Below are 25,895 nucleotides of genomic sequence, written 5' to 3'. Positions count from 1 at the left end.
AAGGCCTTCCTGTTGGGGTGGGTGGAAAGTTTTCTTCTTGTATATGATGGTCAGCAGGGGTCCCAAACTTTTTAAACAGGGGGCCACCTCACTGTCCCTCAGACCGTTGGAGGGCCGGACTATAGTTTTTAAAAAAAACTATGAACAAATTCCTATGCGCACTGCGGGCCCGGGACGAGTCGGCTGCTAAGCAAGTTCAGGCAGCGGCACCCGGCGGGCCGGATAAATGTCCTCGGCGGGCTGCATGTGGCCCGCGGGCTGTAGTTTGAGGACCCTTGGAAGGGTATATCTCAGAAACTCTTCCCTCAATTTCTGAAATGCTTAATGACATCCTAGTGGCTTGGCCCTTCCCAGGCCCTTAAAAAGAGTAGTTACCAGTTACCAAATCTCCCTATGTACTAATCACTATGATAATCACAAAATATACAATCTCTTATTTACTCCACATGGCATCTCTATGAGACAGATGCCAACATTATCACTATTTTACAGATAAGTTGAGACTAAGAGAAGCAAAGGACGGCCAAGTTCAGACTCCTGGTAAACCGTCTAATGGAGACTTGAGCCTAGAACATCGACTCCAGAGCCAGAGTTCCTAACCAATATGACACTGAGTTTGCCAGGGCACCTCTGAAGTTTTTGTTACCTCATGAATTATTTATACAAGGAAACCCACAATGTTGCAAAAGAAAAGAATAACTGTTCTGAGATAGGCACTATTCTTTGAAATAAGCAATAATTTCCTCATAAGATATTTTATCTTATTTATTTGAAAATTTAAATCTCTGGTGATGGATAGGACTGATCAAGTTCTATAATTTTAAATAAATGTTCTGGTCTAAGGTGAAAAATAAAGAAAACACCCAACTCAGATAAGTAGTTGAGCCTCGTGCAGAATGTCGGGGAGTCAGCCCGCTCCTGTTTAGGGCTCTTGGTCTTGTTTGTCTCCACGTAAGAAGAAAAGTCTCCGGCAGACGGCCCCCAGGAAGCAATTGGGCTGACAGCAAATTCTTCCCAGGGCTCCGGGGGGACTGTTTCAATCTTGAGTTTGCTCAAGCGTCAGGCAAGCTGATTGTTCACTGGTTCCACTCGAATGTGGATTTACTCTGCCCGTGGGTACCCACCTTTCTGTGCAGCTTCTCGGCTTCATCCCCACAAAATAAACTGCATGAGGCTGAGAGGGGGTGCCGGCGCCATCTCCCACTTGGGATCACCTGCTCGTTCACTTCCCCATCTTGCCCCTCCGTGATGCTTCGCTCAGTTGTGATTAGTTGTCACATGTCCTCCTTTTCTACCAGACAAGCTCTGTGAGGACCAGCAATTTCCCACTGCACACACTCGCAGGCGATTCATAAATGTTGGGGGGATTGATAAACAAATGGTTCTGGCATAGGTCTTTTCCAACTAAGGGATAAACAATGAGGAATATCCTAGGTGTACGTAGGAGCATGGATGACCCACACAGAACTGAAAAGGGGCCCTTCCCCTGTGGTTATCTGTACACATAGTAATTGGGACTGGCATCTCCCTGGATCGGCAAATCAGGGTTTGTTCTGCAGCCGGTTCCCATCCCATGAAGAAGAGACTGTTTGGGCTGGCCCTGTGCTCCTCTGCACCCAAATTCCAGACTTCATCCCCTTGAATTTCACCAGAGCGATGCCATTCAGTTTCCAGATTGTTCCAAACAGCAAGGCTCCTGGCAGGTGAGCTCCTTCTCAGTGAGGAAGGTAGGCAATTAGCCCAGAAATCCTCCTCCCTTTCCCCCAGACGCTTTCTTGTGGTGAGTTAGGTCAAGTCATGGTATTTCATTAGGATAATAAAAGGGAGAAAGTCAAACTCTTAGAATGTGAAAGTCTCTCACGTAATAAAAGCTGACTGGTAATTTATGGCTGTTCCACTTGAGGGTGACTTCGGGATCAATACACTCTAGTTGGACTTCCAGAGACTCAATTCATAGAGGCTCTCAGCGGATCATTAGTGAGCTGCGCCAGCCAGCTCACCTCCCAGAAGGCCGCCAGCGACACCCAGCTCATCCCCAGACTGAAAACATCCTGAGCGGAGGGCTGGTTGGGTGGTCTCACTGCCTTCGCACTTCCTTTTCCATCTCGGAGAGAACTTTACCTAACCCAGAGTTCACGCAGCGTGGCCCTTGGGTGGTGCCCATGTCTTTGCAGACTTTGTCCAAATGCTTCCTCATCAGTGTGAGGAAGATGTGTATTTCAACTCCCTTCTTATATCCAGGGCACTGAGTGCCCATGGTCTGAAAGCCTGGCCAGATTCTGTGGTTTTCCCAGCTTAGCTCAGATGACCTTGGCCCTCTGCGTCCACAGACCCTCCCTGATGGGAAAGGGTCTGCATAGCCAAGAGCAAGCTTTCTGGGCCCCAGGTGCCACGACAGCCAGAGGTGGCTCTGTTTCCTTTCTTTCTGTAAAGGAGCCTCTGCAGAGTTTGCATGCTGTCTTGAGTCACTTGACCTTGGCTAGCCAGTCGTCTCCCATCAGGGGTCTAGCCCCTGTGTAGCCACTGGCCTTTGGGCAGCAGGAAGTACAAAGGGCACACATTACCCAGGGCTTCCTACAAAAGGCTCACCCCTGCACACAATGGATACCTTTTCCAAAAGCCCTGTACTAAACATGATTTTGTCAGTTACTTCATGTTAAGATTCTGCTCTTTGGGCATCTTCCCTGTATATGATTCTGTGGTAGGCGTCAGGTGCTGCAGAAATACAGAGATGATTCATTGATTCTTATCCCCAAAGACTAGCAATCTTAGGGCAGGTGTGACAAGAGCACAAATAACTAGGAACTGTGGTAAAACGTAAGTACCATAATGGTGGCGAAAATAAAAGCCTGCAGACGTTTAGAGGAGAAGTCATTTCTAGGTGGATGAGATGAATTAATTATACTTAATTTATGTGCTTTATAGTATAGGTGCTTGTACATGATGTTTGCTTAAAGGGGGTGGTAGGAAGCCCACTTGCTCTGGGTTTTTCTAAGAATAGAGTGTTCTTCAAATCCACTCCCTGTGCACCCCTGTCATTGGGGCCTGGAACCAACAGGCTGCCAGGAGTGCGGAAAGACAAAGAGAAGTAGAGAAGAATGGCCATTTGGAGGGAGGCTCCCAGAGGCCATGCTGCCAGGCTGAGCAGCAGTCTCCCCGGATGCTCCTTGTTGGGGAGACTCTCTCCAGAGCCTCAGGAAACTGATGAACCTGCAGGCTGATCTCGCAGGCAGTCTTAAATCGATACCCCTGATTGACAAAACTGGTCCCCATGCCATTAGGAGTGGTGACAGCTTTCAGACGGGGCATAAACTGATTGTTAAAGACCCCTCAGCATTATTCACCAGGGCGGGAGAATTCGTTTTAGTATCCGGGAAAAACAGCCATTTGGATAATTGCATTCTGTTTCCCTGTGTCTCCTCTAACGCATTAGCGGGAGATAATACTGCACATTCCAAGTCCAGAACCATCCCACAGAGCTGCCATTAAACAGCTGTCACCTTCCTCCCCATAACTGGATGCATTTCTCAGCAGGAAGAATGACTCCCTGTGTGTGTGCGCGCGCGCGTAGGCCGCATCAATCCTGGCATGTAGGAAATGTATCACCGGAGTGAGAGGCAATGCATCACAGTGAGAAAAACACTGGACTAGTTGTCAGGAGACCAGGGTTCTGGACTGGGCTCAGCTGTGACTTGCGGTGTGACCTTGGGTAAGTCACTGAATTTCACTGGTGCCTGGGTTTCCAAAGCTGTAATGTGAGGAGGCTGGGCTAGGTGATTCCTCTGGGCTCTGCCATGTGATGTCCTTATGAGCAGAGCAGGGGGTTTCCATGACTCTTGCTTTGGGCTGGAAATTCTTAAAGCAGACTGGCCACACAATCTTTGGAGACTGCGCCCTGTCTACAGCCACCAACCCCAAAGAGTAAGGCTGTGGAGGCACTGGGCCCAGTTCTTCTTTGCTCCTCATTGATCTAAAGCTACGAAGACAGGTTGCCTTTGAAAAAAATTATATTTGGCTCATTCTTTCCTCACTTCATTGTTTTTCATGATCCATATCAGACCTCTGACCCCACTAAAGTAATGGAAAATTAGAGAAGAAAATGATGAAGGAAAGCATGAAAGGGGAGAGGGAGGGATGGATGGGGAGGAGAAGAATTAGAAAAGAATAGCGGGGGGCTTGGGGGAAGTCCTGGAGAAGGAGCTATTGGAAGGAGGCCAAATGCGGAATGACAGGAGGTTATGGAAATAAGTGCTAGAGGTTTAAGAAATTCATGTCCCCTCTTCTTCCTTTCCTTATCCCCTTCCCTGCCTCCCTTCTTTCCTTCCTTTCCTCCTTCCCTCTCTTCCTTATTTCCTCCCTTCCCTCCTCCCTCCCTCCCTCCCTCCCTTCCAATAAACACTTACTAGTACCCAATAATCTGACATACAATATTGTACATCACTATTCTCTATGCTAAAGATGGGTAAGTTGTGGTGCTAAACATGAATAAAATTTGAATAAAATATGATCCTTGTATGCAAGGAGTTGACAGTATTTTAGAAGGAGATGAGTGTCTGATGTGCAATGAGGTGTGGAAAGACTAATAGGAGGGGTGTGTGCACAGCAAAGGAAATGGGTCAGTTCTACTGGGGGAGGAAGGAGTGTTAGGAGGCCTCGTGGAACTGGATGGTCTCATGAGATGAAATACTTCGTATTTCCACAGTGCTGGGAAACACCTTTAGCTGTATTTGCCGCACTGTGCTTTAATCACCTCCTTCCATGTCTGTCTTACTCACTAGACTGAGTTCTTTAAGACCAGGAGACTTAGCTTAGTTGCCTTCATATTTATATTGTCCAGGACCGACCTACCACAGTGCCAGCAAACAGGAGATGAACACCCCCCCAAGCAAACAAAACCCTGTTCTCCCCCTTCCTTTCCTTTGCACCTGCCTCTTCTTCTCTACAAGGTCCCCAGTAGAAGTGGGTTAGCCTAAGTTTCCCTTTCATACTGGCTGTCTAGAAGTTTTTCTTAGAGCGTGGGGTCGCAAGGCTCTCTTCTCAGGCAGAGCCTGGTGCGTGTACTAACAACAAGCCAGTGGATCTCAGGAATATCTCTCCTCTGGGAGTAGAGACCACACTTTGGCTTTCTTCTTCCTAGGGGGCCTTCATCCATTGCTGCTGGGCTATTTCTTAGAAAACAACATATCCAGGCAACTGGAGGCATGGCCTTTTCCACCAAGCAGTGCCTCTTTGAGCTCACACCACTCAGCCCCAAAGAGGTTGGTCTCTTGACTTGAAAGTGAAGGTGGAAGTCATCTGGCCTTGACTCACATCCTCATGAAGCCGTCACTTCCACCAGGACGTGTATTCTAGGTCTATTAGCTCATGTACTACCATCACCTCTGGATCTAAGGTGCAGGTCTACACGGTTGTCTAGATTGTAGTTGGCTTCGCCTACATACAGGCTACTTAGTCTATTTTTTTCTGAGGAAATTGTGTCTTTTCATTTTTGTACACAAGTCCAGGGACCTCAGGAAAGGACACATTAAAAATAATTAAAATTAATAATTCTTCATCATTTCCACCTCTGAAAGCAAAATTCTTGGAAAGCTGGTACAATCTGAGTCAACAATTCAGACTCAGTCATCTCTTCAGAAAAGTTATTAAGAATGTATGGAGGCCCTAACTGGTTTGGCTCAGTGGATAGAGCGTCGGCCTGAGGACTCAAGGGTCCCGGGTTTGATTCCGGTCAAGGGCATGTACCTTGGTTGCGGGCACATCCCCAGTAGGGGGTGTGCAGGAGGCAGCTGATCGATGTTTCTCTCTCATTGATGTTTCTAACTCTCTGTCCCTCTCCCTTCCTCTCTGTAAAAAATCAATAAAATATATATGTATATTTTTAAAAAAAGAATGTATGGAGGACACCAGATTGCAATCTCTTTGTGAAGAGCATTAGGAGACTATAATACCTTAGCTGGAAACTGAGGTAACTCTGGCACGATTTTGGACTCTCTCATATATGGGACCTTCTTCTTCCTCTTCCTCTCATTTTGGGAGTGAGATTATGAAACTCTAATGGTCCCACTGAAATAAGTCTAAGTTCTTAAATATGTCACTCAATCTCATAATCCCTCATTATTATGGGCTATAAACAATTGAAATGGGAAAAATCTAAACGTTACTGAGTTAGTGTTCTACATTGAACTGGAGTCTTTCATGATCACAGATTGATTAAAGGGAGGCTTTCTCTCCAGATACATATGTCTCAGATAGCTTCCCAACCTCCATCACAGACACCTGGTGTATTCAGACCAGGAAAAAAAAATGCCCAGCGTGGGTAACAATAATACCCAGGAGGGCCGACAAGCTTTGCTTTCAGGAATGTCTCTTCATGCCCTCCTGGGAAAGGAAATGGTGCAGCTAGAAGTGTGGAGGCATCTCTGAGATGAGGGCAGGGCTTGAGCTGAGGAAGGGCCAACTAAGGAGGTCAGCTCGCCATGGGCTTCATGTCCGTGCTCAGGGAAGCTGGGAGCTCTAACACGTTTGCACTAAGAGGAAACTGCTGATAGAAATCCTGCCAGTTTTCTCTGAGGGACACACTGTCCTTGAGGAAAGAGCCAACCATCATCTTTACACGTGTCCTAGTTTTCACTGTCAAAGAAACTGAAGCCCTACTCAGGCATCCCTGCCACTCTCTTCCTCAGAATATGAAGGTGGAGAGCTGGGGCTCAGGGCAGTGGTCAGGAGATGATTAGAGAAGGTGGGCCTGTTAGGAGCCCTGTTAGGGGAGCAAGGTCTGTGCATTTCCTTCCTGGGGCTTGGCCTGGTGGGGTGGGGGAAGGAGGGAAAGACCAGAAAGATTGAGGGGACTTGCAAGCAAAATGACATGTGTCCCTGGGTGAGCTCTGGGCTCTTCAATAGATCAGGATAGTAGAGGGGGCAGCCAAGAGTTTGTGGATAGAGAGCACCCCAGAATCTGATGGTTCAGAATTCTTTCTTTTCCATTCTCCTTCCCATTCCTCTGTGGAGTGAGAAACATGGGAGGCTTCCATGCCACCTGATAAGAGCTATCCATTCTGGCCCCTGCAGAACCACTCCCTCATGGTCTCTGGTCATCAGGCCAACCCTGTGAGTCCTGTCTGCAGGTCATCTAGTCCATACGGATCGCTCCCACTCCATCCACAAGTCCTCTGCAGGTCTGCCCACACCATCTAGGCCACCTCTGGGCCCCTATCAGGAAGACACTGAGACTCAACACTGGGAGATACTCTCATGCTGTGATGTAGGGAGAGGCTGGTCATGAGAGGCTGGTCACAAACATTTGAGAAGGGAAATGATGGGTATGCCTTTATTTATTTATCACACAGAGTAAACAACTGCTATAACTCTGTGAATTGAGTAAATGCGTTGGCAATACATACAGCCACAGGTTAGAGTGGAGAGAGAAATGGGCAAAGGGGCCATGCCAGAGGGAAGATGGCAGCAAATGGACAGGACAGTCCTCTAACGTTAGTATGCATACATATTAGGGAGAGAGTGTGTGAAAGCCAGCATGTAAGAGTTTGTGTCTGTGCACTAACAAGAAAGAAAGATGGTATGATAAAAAGGCAAATAGAGTCCATCTCTCCTTATAATTTTCTGCTTTCTGTTCTAATCCAAATAATGTAATCCTAGGAATGTCTCACCCCAGCTTTACACACTCAGAGCCCAAATCCATAGGCAGAGGCTTTAGGCTCCTCACAGTCTCCTTGATCTTGGGGAGTGGAGTGTAGGGAACTAAGTCCCAGCCCTCCCAACCAAAGTGACCCTCTCTGGAGGTCATTCAACTGCTGTTCCCAACTGGGACAACTCGTTCACTTGCCCTGCTGTGGGCTTCTGAACCATACACCTCCAGAGAGGCTGTCTCCTGACCCAGACTGCCTGTCCCTGTAGCATTGGTGAGCTGATCAGAGCCAACATTTTCATTGTATTCACATTTCATAGATGACTGAAAGGATAAGCTTATAAAAGCAAAAGAAAGTTGAGGCATTCAATCTCTCTGGGCCTTTTAAGACAACAGACTTATTATGTCCATGTGAATTTCCAGGAAGAAGCCTCTAATTAAAGCTTATTGCCTCTCAGCTGCCATTGGCCTGCGATGTGGCTTGTCCTTCCTGTTCATTAGAGCAAAAAGGCATCCTAGTGAGGAGGTAGTCTCACGGAGCCCATGCCCACCTTCCGGCCCAGGCCCCCTGTGAGCTGGGGAGGATCCCAGTGCTGCCATGATAGCCCCATCACCCCCCTGCATGTGACTTGGGATCCAGACAGGATATTACATTCCTGTTCTTGAAGGAAATGATAAGACCCTGGTCTACCAGTTGTATGAATGATTAATAAGGGATAATTAGTCAATGTTTGGTAAGCATTTTATAGACACAAAATGCTGGCTAAGAGCTAAATGAAAGAGCAAAAGCAGCAACATCCAAAAGTCTATACATCTACCCAAATGCCACACAGAGAATCCCAGAAGGGAGGGAAGGAGGGATCATGGAGCAATTGCCCTGTGGTTTCCAAGCTGTGATTGCAGGGCCTTCTGGGCAGGTGCCCCGTAACTGCCTCCCAGTGTTTCCTCCCCAACACATCACAGCTGGAAAGGCCAACTAAAGTTCCACAAAACCGTGTTTGCAGCATAACTAGAAGGCAGATAATGCCCAAAACTTCAAATAACCATTAGTAAAGGAGAAAAAGCATAGTACCCATCAGTGTACACTCTTGTCCTCCCAGCCTATGCCCGTCAACTAGCAAGCAGCTCCCTCAGCCCTTGTGCATGGCCCTCCACTCTGGAGGACATCGATGTTTGGTTCCCACAGCTCCAGGTGTGGGGAGGTCTGTCCAGGGGTCTGGGCAGAGCAGAACTAAAATGTCTCCCAGCTCTTCAGATAAAAGTTTAGTACATCTGCTGATATCCCCCTTCAAGCAAAATAGGAAAACAAAACCAAACCAACTCTGAGATCAATTCTGTCCTCGGGAAAATTTAAGAAGCTGTAGGCCAATGCACAGGGGACTTTAAAATCTAATATTTGCTTAGTCTGGCCCTAACCTTGACCTCAGTTTTAGGAACTAAACCCTTCTCTGCCTGATTTGGTGGGTTAGGCCCCAATGCTGGTCTCTGGTATCACTTTGGGACTCTGCCTACCATCCACTCACCTGTCTCTTGCAGTGAGAGGATACCTGTCCTCTGGCTCAGCTTCCCAGCAGGCGATCCCAGGCCTGGCTCCTTCCCTCACTCATGTCCCTCTGTCTTCCTGGAGTGGTGCTTCCCCAACATCTCCTTTGATGTACCCCGAATGGCAGAGAGGGGTGAAGTCACCTCCCAAAATCTGGGGATCACTATGAGCACAGGATGTCTTTAAAGCCCACGCTTTATCTTAAAATTTGTGGGTAGTTTGCATTAAAGTGAAATATATAACCATGCTGGTTTTCATATAAAAATGTCCCTCCACTCCAATCTTCTGGTAAAACCATAGCTCTGTGGACTCTGAGTTTTCACATTCCCAGAACACCACTATGTATCCTCGAGGTATAAGAATCACTGGCCCCACTTGATCCTAATCCACTGGTTGGATCCTGGCCCCTCTTAACTTGCCCACAGCAAATTCCTTTGGCCAATTCCTGGGTGGCTGAAGTGTTGGAGGCAGCCTGGTCTCAGACCTGTGGGGCAGAACACCGAGAGCAGACTCACCATCCCTCCTCCAGGGAACATCCTTAAGCCTCACCAAGCCCCTGAGTTGAGCAATTTACTGCTAACCCAGTGTTTCTTGATGACTCATATCAGTTGTTTGAACCATGGTCAGTTAGGAGTCGCAAGGCCACTGGGTGACTCAAGAAGGGGCAGAACTAACCCTGGCTGATTTCCTACTAGGCTGCAGACACCATGTCACACTATCATACTTAACTCACACAGACCAGGGTGGGTACCACTGTCTTCATTTCATCCATGAGTTATTTAATACTATAGTAAATAGTACTAAACTTTTATCTGAAGAGCTGGGAGACATTTTAGTTCTGCTCTGCCCAGACCCCTGGACAGACCTCCCCACACCTGGAGCTGAGGTGTAATGGACACGTAGCACCCAAGCAACTGAGGTAGGATTCAAACCCATGCTTTCCTTACGGAAATTCTGTTCTCCTTCCACTGTCCATCTGTTGCATCTTTTTGCCCATTTCACTCATTAAGGCCTCCATCAAAGAATGAAAGAAATAGAGACAGGAGGTGAGGTTGGGATGTATGAATTCTGCCGTCAGCTTCAGAAACATGAAGAGGGTGTGGGAGAGGTAGTGGATTGAAACCAATGTCTAAACTGACATTTCTCTTATCATCTCTGGAAAGAATTTATCTTGGTCCACCTTGCTCTTCTCATAGCCACAGATTTGAAGGAATGGCTGTAAGAGGGGCCTTAGAGACCTACAGAGGGAACACAGCTTCACCAAGCCCCTCATTCATCACCAGCGAGAGTTCTGGTCTCATTAATAACTGGGGTTTAATCTTCCACATTCAGAGAGATTCCCATTACCCAAAACAATAATTTTTAAAATTACCCCGCAGTGTGTCAATCGCATATTGAATACTAAGAGTTACTTAAAGCTAATAAATGCTTTTAGAAATTATTTGAACATTTGATGAATTAAAAGTTATGAAATATTTATAAGCAGTAACAACACCATTTAGCACCATTAATAAAATAAATACATTAGAGGATGAAATTCATTACTATTTTACCACTAGACATTGATGTCAATGACTGAATATTGCTCCAAATTACTTGTAAAATAGACCAATTATTTCAATGTGATTAATCTTTTCAATTATTCCTTTTATGTAGATGTAATTTGAAAGTAATTTTCTTGTGGGAGTACAATGACCTCAGCACACTAGATCCTTGTTTGTTTATATTTAAAAACCTTGGTGTCTGCCCCCCATTTCTGGGTGATTTCCAGCAGTTGGATATTTAAAACAGTTGCCCAAGCAATCATTATTCCTAAGCACTTTTTATTGGCTTTATTAGTGATTATGAATAAGCCCTCCCAAAGTTAGAGACTCTCTGCCACCAGCAGTAACATTAGCAGGAAAAGGAGGAACTGGCAAAACCCTTTCCTTGTTCCACCAGCTATGGCCCTGCTGTTTTAGACCCTGAGCTCAGCCTGAGGAAGGCCATGTGGTAAGCAGGTTGAAGGACTTCTAGGCTCTTCTCTGGCCTCCAACCATCCCCACAGGATTAAAAGTCCTATTCCTTTTCATTACACAATGAATTTTGTGTACCCTGCCACAAAAGAAAAATGACTTTATTAGAGATAAAAGCATAGATTGTAGGGAGTAGGGAAGAGAACTCTGCAGCTGCCTTCAAAATCAGAACGTGGATCTGGGCTGTTAGACTCTGCTGGGAAAGTGGTAACCTTTCCCTGGCCCGTCGGCTCGGACAGAGCCCAGACAGAAAGTGAGATCTGGGAGTGAGCCTGCAAGCACACCCGGGTAGTTGTGCAGGATTAGTCAGCCCTGGTTCCAGAGTGAGGACATTCAGCTCAGTCAGGGACACAGGACAGAGAGGGCAATAGTATTTACTGTGTCAAGCTCTGTGCCAGGGGTTCTACACACAATATCAGTTTTAATTCCCCAACACACCTATAATTATGTATTATTAGCCCCATCTGCTGATGAAAAAATTGAAACTCATAGACTTTAAAAAACTCTTCTGAGCTCCAGAGGGTGGTCAGTGATGGAGCTGGGATTCCACCCTCATTCTGTCTTATTCCAAAGCCACAATCTCTCTCCTACTCTGTAACAGGAATATCTTTCCTCAGTGCAGACCAGGAGAAAAGCACTGGTACTTTTTAGTAGTTTGAATGCAAAGATTAAAAAAGAAGATCCAGTCTTTGATTCCACGGACTTAGCATCTATTGAGCGAGGCACATAAGTAACTCTGGTAAGAAGTAAACTGTTCTAAAATAGAAGTAATTGTGAGCTGCGACTGCTTGGAGAAGATGGCATTTGAGCTGAGGTATGAAAGAAGTTCAGGACTTGGAAAGACAGAAGGAAAGGCAAAGGGAGAGAGCACGCTTCGTGTGCCATGGCCAGACAAAGGCATAGCGTGGGGAGGTGTTGGGGGAATGTGAGTAGATCTCAGTGGCTGGATGAAATCATCATTTTAATACTTATCTTCCAAACAGTACAGTCCACAGATAAATTATGGGCAGGAAGTTTTAGAAAGAGGGAGTTAAGAAGTAGAGTGTTTTGAAAACAGAGTTCACCCTCCACCTGGGGGGCACACTGAGAATTAAATGAGGACACGAGGCTGTGGCTGTGATTCCTCTTTGCTTTCACTTCCAAGCAGTAGATCCCACTATTGCAGAGATGACCCAATCCCTTGAAGTGACCAGCCCAGGGGAGCCACTTCGGTGCCAGTCTCAGGTTGGCAATGTTGGGGCTGTCAGCGCCCCCTTGGTGTTAACTTCATAAGGCTTTTGCAGGAGGAGTCACAAGAGTAATTTATTTTTGTGAATAGTATTTTCTCCACAAGAAACTGAGCAGTATGGAGGGAACAGCTCTGTTTTTTAAGGTTTCAGGCCAGGTGAGGCCGAGAGAGGGCAGGGAACTCAGGGCATAAGCTACAATGCACCTCCATAGCCATCTTCTCACTGACCCTTATGATGGAGGTTAATTTTGGGAAACTATTGTCATATTGTTATTCCTACTCTAAATTAAAAAACAATCAATATGCTATTCTGGGGGAGACCTTTAATGTCTCTTCTGATGTGAAGAGATGGCTAGTCTATGGCAAATAAGCGGTGGAAAGGGGACTTCAATAGGATAGCCAGTTCAGTGCTCGCACTGTGGTCTTTGTGAGAAAGGTACATTGACACTAGTTTGGAGGGAGAAATTTCTACAAATGGAGCAACTATTCAATATCTCTGATGTAAATTAAATGTAAGTCAGGGATGCCATTTGGGGAGCAGCTTTTGCACAAAGTAGAATGGAGATCTTAAAGCTACAATCCTGGTGAGCATTTCACCAGCCCTGTTCACCCTTCTCAAAGATACAACTTCTCTCCTGGCCTTCATGACCTAACCAAAGTAATGACCTCAGAAAACATAGACATTTGTCTACATCAAACAGGCCTTGAATGTGTGCCTGAATTTGTTCTGCTATGGGAGAAAGAATTAGAAATTCTCAGGAAACACTGGGATTACTATATTCTTCTCTGCTCTCTGCCTTACACATCCACACGGACCCTTTCACACCCCTTGGTGACCACAAGAGTCCAAGCCAGAGAAGGAGTGCAGAGAACATCTGCTTCCCTATGGAGCCCATCTGTTCTTGGACCTGCAGCCTCTGACGGAAGGTAGCTGGACCATTAGGATCTTCCTACGTCTCTTGACCAATCCACCTTCCCTAGAGAACCAGAGGCAGACTGCTTTTCTCCCTCTGCTAAGAATGTGTCCTGCCAGAGGAAATACTTTATGGATCATTAGAGAAAGTAAGAGAGGTCAACTCTCTTGGTTTCATAAGAGTAGAGAAGCAGACAGGAAACAGGTCTTTTAAACTCTACAACAGACCTGCTATAAATGCAACATGAACTATAGAGGGAAAATTTTGTAGGTGAAAGCAAGTTGTAGAGTAAGGAAGAAAAAAATCTGCACGACCGGGTGAGATCCTTGGTCAAAGGTACAAATAATTTTTTGCAGGAGTAATTGTGCTGAGCCTGGAGATTTGTAGGCTCTTATTCCCTTCTCCTGATGTTGCTCAAATAAGGTTAGGCCAATTCTGGGAAATGATACCCTCTCCCTGTCATATTCCTGTAAACTAGCTCCCTTTTGGCCTCTTTTGGACGGTACACAGGACCTTGACATCTGCAAGGATTGATGATATCCAGAGGCACTCACAAATCCCCAAGTTCGTGAGTGCGGAAACATTTGTGCAAGCTCCTGGCTTACTCCCAAACCGCATGTTTCCTGTACATTGCCTCACATCACAGGTTAACCACCCTTTCAACTTGAACTGAATGTCAATCTATCATATTATGGTGATTTTTCTGTCCCCACACATAAACCAGTTTTGATTAAAGAAAAAAAAAAAGCACACACTTTGTAAGTTCTTGCAAAACAAGCAATGAGTGAAGAGGCACAGCAGCACAAGGCGCTGGAAGGTCAGTTCCCCACCCAAGGGAGTCTCTTTCACACACAAGCTCCAAGAGGCATGAGATTTAACACGGGGCCTCTACGTGCAACAGATGGCCATATGTTAAGGGCTTTCATGGTTGTTCATGAACAGTCTAAATGAAGACTTTAGGTCTGCGAGTGCCACGGGCTTCCTTCCTATCCACACATCATTCTTGGGCTTCTAAGACCACACATTCCTTGGCACAGGTGAGAGCTCCCTCCCAGGGTACCTCTGGGCAGAGCAGACCCAGCAGGAGAATAGCAGTAATGAAATCAACTTCCTCCCGAAGATTCTCCTATACCTGTCTCTGTACCCTCTGCATGTGCGAAACAACAAAGGACATTTATAATCATGACTCTAGGCCTTCTGAAGATCAAGGGAAGATCACCCTCATATACAGGGTAGGGCAAAAAGGTTTACAGTTGTGATATGCAAAACACAGAGTTTATTTGTGTATTATTATTTATTAATTATTTTATTATTTTCCATGCAAACTGCTATAAACTTACTTTTACCGCACCCTGTATCTACTTAAGATCCATTTTATTCTGCTTACCAATCAGAATTGAGGTAATAGCTAATAAAGAGATACATATAAAATATAATCTTGAAAATAGGAATGCAAAATCAAAAATTCTGTAGAGGGAGGGGGAAATAGACTTACCAAAAACTACACAGATAGAATTACTGTGATTTAGTTCAGAGTTTCCTGGTAAAAAAGGCAGAAGAAAACCCAACCCAATCAATTATGCTTCAGGAGAGAGATGCCATCTCGAAATAAATTCATAGGGTGGGACTTAAGCCAAAGGAATTCAATGACACAGGGGACCATGCTCCAGTGGTTTTTACAAAATAAGTGAAAAATTTGACATATAACCATTTCCCATGTTGTCCCTAAATAATAGCTTACACCAAATCATTAAAAAATACTTAGTAATAAGTTTTGCCTCAGGAAAAACAAAGTATAATAATCATTATCAAGTTGGCGGGGTGAGGAGTTGGAAGAGCTGGCAGAATGTGGGTAATTACTGAAACTGGGTGGAGGGTTTCTGATGGTCTGTTGCATTATTCTATTCATTTGTGTACATTTGAAATTTTCCACCATAAAAAATGTAAGACGGTGAAATCATTCCGCAGCCAGAGAATTGAAGCTAATATGTTATCTAATGAAGACTATATTCTGTGTGATGAAGTTTTAAGTTAGGCAGATATAATGTTATATTAGATCTTTGAAAACCGACCATCTGGGCTGTGAAGCACTTGATGATGTTCAGAATCAGCCCTAAGCACTGTAGACTTTTCTAGATAAGTGCATACATTCCCAGCTCATCATGGTGGCGGTTACTGACACATTTAGACAACAAGCTATGGAGGAGTGAAGGGGCAAGCCAGACTCAGTTACCTTCACTGCAGTTCTTCAGGGCAAAGAAGTCCACTGCGGACAAGCTTCGGTTTCCACTTGAGATGTACTCCAGGGCCACTCGGAACGGGTTCTCTGGGCGCCCAATTCTTCCCTGCAGCACTGTCCAGCTGGTGGCATAGAAAGCGAGGGAGAAGCACAGAAAATAGTGATGAGAAGCAGGCCTAACCTGCAGAGAGGGCCTGCCCTGCAGTGGCGTCAGGGCCCACACTCTCCAAGGGCATTGCCAACAAGAGATGGAGCTCTGCGTGGCTTGCAGGAGAGAGGCCCTGAGAGCAGCACACGGACATTTGTTCCTGTCTTGTCCAGTTAACTCAGAGACCCAATTTCCAAACCCACTGTGGCCACTGGCGGTTTTTGTGTTGTTGTTTTTTTTTTGCCATATTCTCTTTAGGCAGTTACAGACCTGTGAGATATTTCAGTAGCTGGTCTTACAGGAAAAGAGTATATATACTTGAGAAAACCTGGCAGCAGAGTGAAGGAACAGCCTTTAAAACATTTATCTGTCTATTCATAATTATCTCTGGAAAGAATGCTTGGTTTTCAGAATTTTATATGATCCCAAAGTCTCAGAATCCTCAGGTTTGCTATATAGTTACTTAAGGGAAACTTGCAAGAGCTACTTATTTACTGCAGGAAAATTAAAGTGCACCGAAGCATATATTTTGGGGTAAAGGTACCGAAGATTGACGTGGACTCTGCAAAAAGGTGCAAAGAGAAAAAGACAAAAGCGGGTCAAACGGCGAGCTCTGCATCCATCTGTAACCAAGGACACTGCCACGGTGGGGTAACAGAGAATCTGCTAAATGAACATTTTCACACCTCACTCAGGCGATTAACCTCTGGGAACAGCCTCTGTCACTGATTGGAACATCAAATTTGCTTCCCAACAATGATTCAGGTTCTTAAAGAAATATATAGCTATTTTGACAATTTATGTGGAGAATGGAAATTATATGGACTAGTTCATATTTTCTTTCCTTTTAAAAAATAATTTTATTGAGGTGTAATTGACATACAATAGAGTGCATGTACTAAAAATGTATAATTTGATGGCTTAAAATGTGTAAATTGATGAGTTTTGCTATATGTATGCAGCAATCTGCCCTTATCCATGGTTTTGCTTTCTGTAGTAACAGTTACCAATATGAAATGGAAAATTCCAGAAATAAACAATGCATAAGTTTTAAATTGTGTGTTGTTCTGAGTAGCTTGATGAAATCTCGCCCTGGCCTGCTCTGTCCACCCAGGATGTGCATCATCCTTTTGTGAAGCATATCCATGCTGTGTATACTACCCTCCCATTTGTCACTGGGCAGCCATCTTGGTTGTCAGACCGACTGTCATGGTATCGCAGTGCTGTGCTCAAGTCACCCTTAGTAACAGCCCCAAAGCCATTCAGATAACTGTTATTACACCATATTGTTATAATTATTCTATTTTTATTATGTTATTGTTGTTGATCTCTTACTGTGCCTAATTTATAAATTAAACTGTATCATGGGGATGTACAGAAAAAAACAGTATATAAGGTTTAGTACTATCCGTGATTTCGGACACCCACTTGGAACATACACCTGCAGATAACAAGGGACTCCGTACACGCATGAACTCATCACAGTGTTTTCTATGGACTGACCACTACGTTGGGCTTAGGTATAGCAGTGCAAGTGCTAAGGAATTCAGGGAAAGACTAGCTTTTTGTTTTAAAACATTTTAAAGCATCCTCCCCCCACAAGTATGAAGTGATGCTTATTATGAAAAATGTTAAAAAATCCAACAATTCAGGAAAGTGGATAAAGAAAAGTCACCTCGAAGTCATTATTCAGAGATAACCACTGTCAACACCTCAGTGAACAGCCTTTCAGCTATAATTCTAAATAAATGAGAGCACACGGCACATGCTCTGTGGCTGCACCCTGCCACTCAATGGCATGTCTCAGCATGTTTTATTATTATGAGACAATAAATATAGATTACAGAATCAGTTCAATGATTACATTTTTAATGATTTGTGCACTGCTCCTCATTTTTCCTTTTTACACCACGCTGAAGGCAGCCCTGTGTACTTCTGTAGCTACTGCCTTGGGACACGGAGCCTGGGTCAAGGTGCACGGACATTTAAAACTCGGAGGCATATTGTCAGTCCTCCAACAGCGAGTCCATTTCCATCTTTGCTAACTTTCCCTGACAGAGGTGTTGCCTGAGGCAATCACTGGTCCTTCAGTGGGCCTCCAGGATAGCAGTTTTGAGTCTCTGGTCCCTGCCCTGTTGCTCAGCATGCATTGGGAGTCTGCTGAGTGAAGAGGGTAGTTTTGTTAGCATACTATACTCTTCTGTAGTTAATTCAGATCACTGGAGCCAATGCCTCAACCATTTAATAAAGTGTATTGTTTCCCCACAATAGAGGCTGTAGAAGGGATTATTGCTGTTGTAAAGTTTGTTCTCTGTTACTGTACCCAGCAGGTTTTCTATCCAAAATAAAACCAGTGTAATTGAATAAGGACAAGGAGGCCTCTTGGTTTAAATGTGGGGCTGTCAAAGAAAGAAGTATTTGAAAAGAAAATGTAAAGAGGGGTTCTTATGAAAACAAACAAAAAATTAGAAATTTTCTTGCTCTTCTGAAAAATAAAGGGACTTATTTTTGAGGAAAGATGATGGTGAAAGGCATGACTATTCAGATTCTGCCAAGAATTGTCGCTCCCTGCTCTGAGCAATGATGGATTTTAATTCCAGGTACACAGGGGCTCTTGACAATGATTTCCAGTTCTATATTGGCACTAGCCCTCTGGATAAATGTGTCAAGAGTTTTAGGAATTAGTTTCTGAGTTACTGATGCAATAACTTTTGTCTGAAATTCTCTGGTCTCCCATAGTTTACTGCTGCAACTTTAATAACTTTCAGAGCAGTTGCCAAACATGTATTTTATAACCAGGGAAGTTGGGACCAGGAAAGGGCAAGCTTATACCTAGGGTCAGATTTGCTTAAGAGAGAGCCAAAAATCCCATGAAAAACAAATCCAAGCTCTCTCTTCTGCCTGCCTCCATTTTCTTTACTTATATTCTAGTGCTCACGAAACTCGCTCATTAGGGTCTTATTTTCATCTTTAGCTGGTGTTCGTAGGAGGAAGTTCTCTGTTCTGACCTAGAAACAAGCGTGCAGCCATATCCATGTGCTGGGGATTTGAGAACATCTTAGCAATGATGCTTCAATCAATCAATTTGACAGTGTGGGAGTCCACCTGGACTTTAGGAAGCCAGAAAAGCTGTATGGATAGCCTGTAACCATCCATTATCTTCTAGTGTGTTTCTGAAGCTTTCGCTTCCAGTTCTGGCTCTGTCCTTCATTTGTCTGATGACTTTGAACAAGGCACTTTACTCTGAAAGTCTGAAATTGTGGGTGTTTTCCGATCAATTGTATTCTTAGCCAGAGAAAGTGTCTTCAACTTTGTGTGAATTTGCTGAGGAAAAACACTGACCACACTCTTGTGCTGAGTGGCTTCACCATAATGAATAAATTAGAGCCCATCAAAAAAGGCAGGAGAGATGGTTTGTGAATGTCAAGGTCCATTCTGACCTGGGGGCTGGAAGTAGTATGTACAAAAGCCTCTCAATTGGGGTTGAGTCGCATATTCTGGTCCTCGATTTGCATGGGTTGCAGTTAAGTCCCTGCACCTCCTGGGGGTTGAGTTTCTTTATTTGCAAAATGTGAGCACTGAATTTAAAGTTCTGATGCCTATAACTTCTCTCACAGATTGCAGGAGTCCTGGTGACAAAACACTTTATGGAAGCCCTGAAAGCTGCAATGGACAAATAATAATCTACAGAAGGTGGAAGGAGAGTTATTAGTCCAAAACTCACAGATTTATTTCTGCAAAGCGCCTCACTTCCACCCCCTTGCAGAAATGGAGACTTGCCCGAGGTCATTCACTTGGTTAAAATCCAGTATATTAGTGCTCCCAGAGAGGCAGAACAAGGGGCAATGCAAACCATGGATCAGTCTATGTATCCAGTTGCTTTTCATATCACTAGACTCACAGAGATAGAAAAGGATATGTCTACTCAGCATTGCTAGAGGGATCGCCAGTCTGGGTCTTGAGGATAGATAGGTCAGCCAGACAGTGACATACAATATCAGAACATGCATACACAAAACAAAAAATCCTAAGAAGCTCTGGCATGGGAGCAAAAAGAATCTCTAAGGCTCCCACCATTCCACACCAGGTTAGTCCCTACGTGCTTAGAGGAAATCGCCTGGCATGTCTGCTGATGAGACTGAAGGGCTGGCAGCTGTCTGAAAAGGACAAAGGCACCAAGTTATTTTAAGCCCAGAATGAAGGGGCACTTTTGACAGCATGTGAGGGCCAGAGATGGCAGTTGACAAGATAGAGGAAAGTGTATTATTTTGTGGCTGTGACATTCCAATAGGCACAATGTTGATGTGGGGCTTGCTCACAAAAGTGAGCCCTCAAACTCTACAAGCTAGTCAATGGAATGCCTTTCTGAGATGGTTTTAGCTGCTGTAATACCACAAGGCCTAGATTCAGTTCTGGCTCCACCATTCACTAGCTAAGTGACCTCAGACAAACGATTTACCTTCTCTGATCTTTGGTTTCCTTATTTTAAAGATGGAAGCCATAAGAACTAGCTTGCTGTATTGTGAGGATTTGTGAGATGGATGTATGCAAAGGAACATATTTATTAGAAGCTATTTTTACAGAAGACAACTTTCTTCATGGAATGACATGGGTGCATGAAACTATCTGCATTTCAGCTCATTTATGAGATTCAGGGGGAAAAGAATGTAGGTAAAAGAAAGTGAGAAGGACATTTGTAATTTAAGAATAGCAGCTTCTTAATTGTTTAAACTAAAAAAAAAACACAACCAAAACACCTAAAGTTAAATGAATCTTCATTTAGGCATAATCCCAAGAAGTTATGTTGAAACACTCATATAAGAAAACATATTAGGATGGGACTGTAACAACAGATCAATCTTCCGACCAGAACCTCCAGTGTTCCATCTCACTTACAGTAAAAGCCTCTTATTTACCTTTGCATCTTTTTGTAGCATGTGCAAAGATGCCTTGAGTCTAGATCTTGGTTAGAATTTGTTGAAATCCATTTTTCAGGTCTTTATTGGTGCATTGTTACACACTAGGTAAAGTATTAAGTGCTCCGAGGACCCTAAAGCTTTAGGATTTAGCTTTGCATTCCAGGAACTTACAGACTAGTGAGAAAAAGTAAAAGTATTTATCAAAATTTATAGTGAATGGCAGTATAGAAGAGCTAAGTAAGTGGCTTACGAACTACATACAAGAGAGCGAAATGGTGTCTCAGACTGGGTGATGAGGAGAGGTGAACCTTGAAGATGGGTTATGAAGAGTGAGCAGGAACTGGGGAAAGGGTAATGCAGAAAGACAGAAGGCATGAGCTCATGAGCAGAGGCCTCACAGACTGTGTGCTCAGAGATTAGGCAGTACAGTCTGGCATGAATCAATGTTTTCCATTGGCCTCTATGGGAAGGAGGTCCCTGTGTCTTACCCACCCACCTCCAACCTCCTTAAAGCCAGGATTGGTGGATCATTCATCTTTGTGTCTCTAGTCCCTAATACATCACAGATGCTCAGCAAATGTATGTTGAATGAAAGAGAAAATACATAAACAGATTTATATTAAATCAGATAAGATTCTGACATTATTGACCAAAATTTATATTGTAGTGAAACTGAATTACTCTGAAAGTCCATGTGAGTTCATTATCATTAGCTGTCATCTATTCAAGTGACAATGATGACTTAGGAAGAAACTAAAGATGGGGAATTTGGGTTGAGGGAAGCTTGGGAGTTGGTTCATCACATAGGTCTTGGGTCCCCATTCATCTACAACCCTCCCCTTTTTTTTAAAAAGAAGCAGGGCCTTGGGAAGGAACCATCAAATTAGCTCTTGTTCATCTACCTAGAATCCAACAAAGGAATCAGGGAATCATATAACTGAGACATGGAAACAATCTGCGTGCTTAACTAGGGGAGGTCCCACCTGATGCAAGATTATTCTTTACAAGGCAGTCAACTGTGAACCAAGTCAATGTAAATATTAAAAACTAGAAGCCCGGTGCACGAAATTCGTGCACAAAGGGAGGGGGTCCCTTCAGCCCAGCTTGCATCCTCTCCAATCCAGGATCCCTTGGGGAATGTCTGACTGCCGGTTTCAGCCCGATCCCAGGGATATTCCTCTCACAATCCGGGACTGCTGGCTCCTAACTACTTACCTGCCTGCCTGCCTGATCGCCCCTAACTGCCCCCCCCCCCCCCCGCCAGCCTGATCACCCCTAACTGCCTCGGCCTGCCAGCCTGATTGCCCCTAACTGCCCCCACCTGCCGGCCTGGTCGCCCCCAACAGCCCCCCCTGCCAGCCTGGTTGCCCCTTAGTGCCCCCCTGCCGGTCTCGTTGCCTCCAACTGCCCCCCTCTGCCAGCCTGGTTGCCCCCAACTAACCCCCCAACAGCCTGGTCGCCCCCAACTGTCCCCCCACCAGCCTGGTTGCCTGCAACTGTGCCCCCTGCTGGCCTGGTTGCTCCTCACTGACCCCCTCTGCTGACCTGGTCACCTCTCTCTGCTCCCTTCTGCCGGCCTCGTTGCCCCTCACTGCCCTGCCCTGCTGGCCTGGTCACTCCACTCAGCCTGCTGCTCAGTCATTTGGTTGTCCCTCGCTAACCCCCTTGCCAGCCTTGTCGCCCCATGCAGCCTGCTGTTCAGTTGTTACTGTGAGGGCGTCATGACCAATTTGCATATTACCCTTTTATTAGTATAGATAGCAGCAAGACCAATAATAACAGCACTAATGATATGATCAACAACAGTTAACATTTATTGAAGGCCTATGCTCTGCTTCTAGCTGAGTTTTAAACCCAAGTTAGTGTGGCTCAATAGTCTTTATGGACATGATCTTAAACTGCCTTTAGAAGCTTCTTGAGGTTAAAACATCACTTCTGTATGGCTTTGTTTCAACTTCTGGCCCTGGGGAACATGGTTGGAGACTTGAAACTAAGAGATGTGCCCATTCTCATGCTCTGTGGCAGTGACCATGGCTAAGTCATTCAGTGGTGACTAACCCCAGTGCCAGGACAGCCAAATTCACGAGTTAGGATCAGGATGATGGGAACCACCCAGATTAGACAACCGTGTAGAGCTCAGTCACATGGTTATCATTACTGCCGAGTGTAACACTGTTAAGGTGCAGCCACACAGCTGCTATTTTCTCACATGTCTCTTTGCTAAGACGCTCTCTTGATAAGTGTCTGGACGTGAATGTGAAGGTGTGAAGATTTGTTAGAAACAAGGAACTGAGCCTGTAGAAGCTCGTCTAGATCAATACAGGGAAAAAAGGCAATTGCATTTCTCTCCCTAGTCTTATCTTAAAGAAAAAAACCCCACACATAACTTTTAAGTTTTTCTTAAAATATACCTTGTAGTAATTCTGCAGCAAATATAAACCATTCAGCACTATTTTTTTATTGTTTCCATTAAATCAACCTGCATTTAAAGCATTTTTATGGGAGAGAGCAGGAAGGAAAAAAAAAGCCAGATCAATGTAAATTTTAATGTGGAGTTCTTTGTTGCTAGTTAATTTTCTGTAGTAATAATAACACTTGGTATGTGACACAGGGTCTTTTATCTAAGGAGCCTTAACTTCTTATTCCCTTGCCCTTCACAATTTCCCAGAAGTTGGATAAATGCCCTGGAGAGGATCAGATCTGGATGGGAATGAGGGTACAGGTTGATTCAGGCTGTGGCTCCCAGTGGCTCCTGACAATGAGCTGCCCTGAGGCTGAGGGTGGCTATGGCTCCACGGGAGGGGAACTGCGGGAGCAAAGGGGGTTTGAGGCAAGAATGGGCTAGATTGGGCCACAGGTGGACTTGGGTGAGACCTTAGCACTGGAGGCTGGAAAGCAGTTTCGGTTTTCATCAGAGACTGTATGGGTGACAGGGATCTGGAAAGTGGCCTGCCTTCTCAGGGTGGGGCCAAGAAGGTGCTCCCAAAGTGTGTTTTCCCTAATTCTTCCCATGCTTTTGAGCTAAGAGAAAATGAATGGTCTTGGGTTCATTGCCCTGGCCCCTCTCTAACTTCTAATATCCCTCCCTCCCTCCCTCGTTCTCTCCCTCCTTTCCTCCCTCCCTCCTTTCCTCCCTCCCTCCCTCCCCTCCCTTCCTCCCTTCCTTCTTTCCTTCCTTCCCTCCAGAGAAATATATTGATTAAGAGCTCAAACTTTGGACCCAGACTTGCTGCTTTATGATCTTAATTCTGTCTCCTATTGGCTGTGTCCTCTGGCCAGCTACCTAACCTAACCTCCCTGTGCCTGAGTTCTGTCATTAAGAAGCAGGGATGATAACAGAAGCTTAGAGGGGTGTTTCGAGGTTTACATGGGTTAAGACACATAGAGCACTTAGCTAACACTCAATAAGCAGTAGTTAATGCTGCTATTATGACGTTAGTGGTGCTTTTTCCTCCTAAACCTAGTGTGACAGATGACCTCACAGGAAAGTGAAATAGGAACATAAGATGTTTTGGGGATTGGGAAGAACCTCCTGGCCCAGAGTACCAAGAATTTTGGGACTCCTTTCATTCCCCCATGTGGAGATAAAGAGATACATGTACAAATGCAGATATCCTAAGGAACACATTTCAGTTGTTTGTGTATATGTTTATTTATGTTCTGCCTCATTCCAGAAAGGATTTAAGGTAGCTATTTTACTTTATCTAATTTAATGTTTACACAAATATTATTGTTCCCATTTTATAAACAAGAAAATTGAGGCTCAGAGTTTATATAAATTGCCCATGTAGTAAATGGTAAGAGGTAATATGAGCCCAAGACTACTTATTTTCAAAACTCTTGTACTTTCCACTATATTGCAAATAAGTTTAAACTTCTTAAATGTCAATGCTTCATCTTTTAGAAGAACATTTCAGGGGGCTGGGGTATTTGAAGAAAAGCAGTATCTGAAAAGGATGCATCCAAGAAATGTTTTGGCTTCTTCCCAGTGTTGCTCAGGTATCCTATTCCTTCTCTACTCAAGTTCCATGTTATCCTAATTGAGGTTGGACTACACAGACTTGTGGGAGGCAGGCATTCATTCTATGTATGAGGCCAGAAAGAGGATCCTGAGAGTCCACCTCCACAGACCTAGCCCGTAAATCATCGGGGGTGGGGAAAAGGAGACTCAGCATAGCCACAGTTGTAAGAAAAAATTGTAGTGGAAGTGTTCTTAACTGGCCTCCATGTGACCAATTTGTCGGCTGGATTAGCATAATCTCTACATTTTACGTTCAAGGAAACACCCTGTGCCCTCTGAATGTTCAAGGTCAACTGAATGTTCCAGGGTACTCTCTAGTACTCCTCCACCTTCCGCTCCTCTCACTTGCGTTATATACCTACTGAGAGTCAGTTAGGCTTGTTCCCAAGCCTCTTCATGCCAGCTATACTCATTAAGTTGCTGCAACATTGGCAAGAAAAAATTGAATTATTTTGTAAAGACATGAAGTGATAAGTCACTAAAAATAATCATTGCTTAAATTAGGCAACAGAAAAGATAGAAAAGGGAGAAAACCAAGATGGCGGCATAGGTAAACACCTAAACTGCTGCCTCGCACAACAATTTCAAAACTACAACTAAAAGACAGAACGGACACCATCCAGAACCACAGGAAAGCAGGCTGAGTGAAAATTCTACAACTAGAAGGAAGGAGAAAAGCTCACAGAGAATTGGAGGTACGGCAAAGGGGCTTTGTGCGCGCAGAGAGGAAGGGCGGCTGAGAGCTTGGCTGACTTCCTCTGGCAGAAGGGGGAAGGAAGCCTCGGACCGCGAGCTGGGAAAGGCAGAAGTCTGAAGGCGCACACGGGCCAGTGCGCACAAAGGCTGCGGAGGTAGCCATAGGCTTTCCCTAGTGAAAGGGAGTCAGAGGATCCTGACTGAGCCCCAGTTCTGACTGCAGTGAACCCCGGTTCCAGGCGAGCCCCTGGGGACCCACGCTCTTGTAGGGGGAGTCTGGACTCTCGGGCGGAGACTCAGGAGCCGGGGAAGGCGGAGGACTGAAAGTGCGCACACGCGCTGCGCCGGTGCGCACAAAGGCTGCGGGGGTTGCCACAGGCTTTCCCTAGTGGAGGGGAGTCAGAGGATTCTGACTGCACCGAGCCCCAGTTCTGACTGCAGTGAACCCCAGTTCCAGGCGAGCCCCTGGGGACCCACGCTCTTGTGGGGGGAGTCTGGACTCTCAGGCGGAGACTCGAGCTGGGGAAGGC

At 45.0% G+C, this 25,895-nt stretch overlaps 1 protein-coding gene across 1 annotated transcript in view; it reads right to left on the bottom strand.

The window, feature by feature from the left end:
- The window catches only part of ALK (ALK receptor tyrosine kinase), a 612,725-nt gene that overhangs the window by 130,551 nt on the left and 456,279 nt on the right, over positions 1 to 25,895 (bottom strand). Inside the window, exon 5 of the mRNA XM_080686359.1 lies at positions 15,576 to 15,703. Coding sequence (XP_080542485.1) covers positions 15,576 to 15,703 — 128 coding nt within the window. The remainder of the gene's footprint in view (positions 1 to 15,575; positions 15,704 to 25,895) is intronic.

Source organism: Plecotus auritus (assembly GCF_963455305.1).
Source record: "Plecotus auritus genome assembly, chromosome: 8".
In the NCBI taxonomy this organism is placed as follows: Eukaryota; Metazoa; Chordata; class Mammalia; order Chiroptera; family Vespertilionidae; genus Plecotus; species Plecotus auritus.
This window is presented reverse-complemented; position numbering and strand designations above follow the sequence as displayed.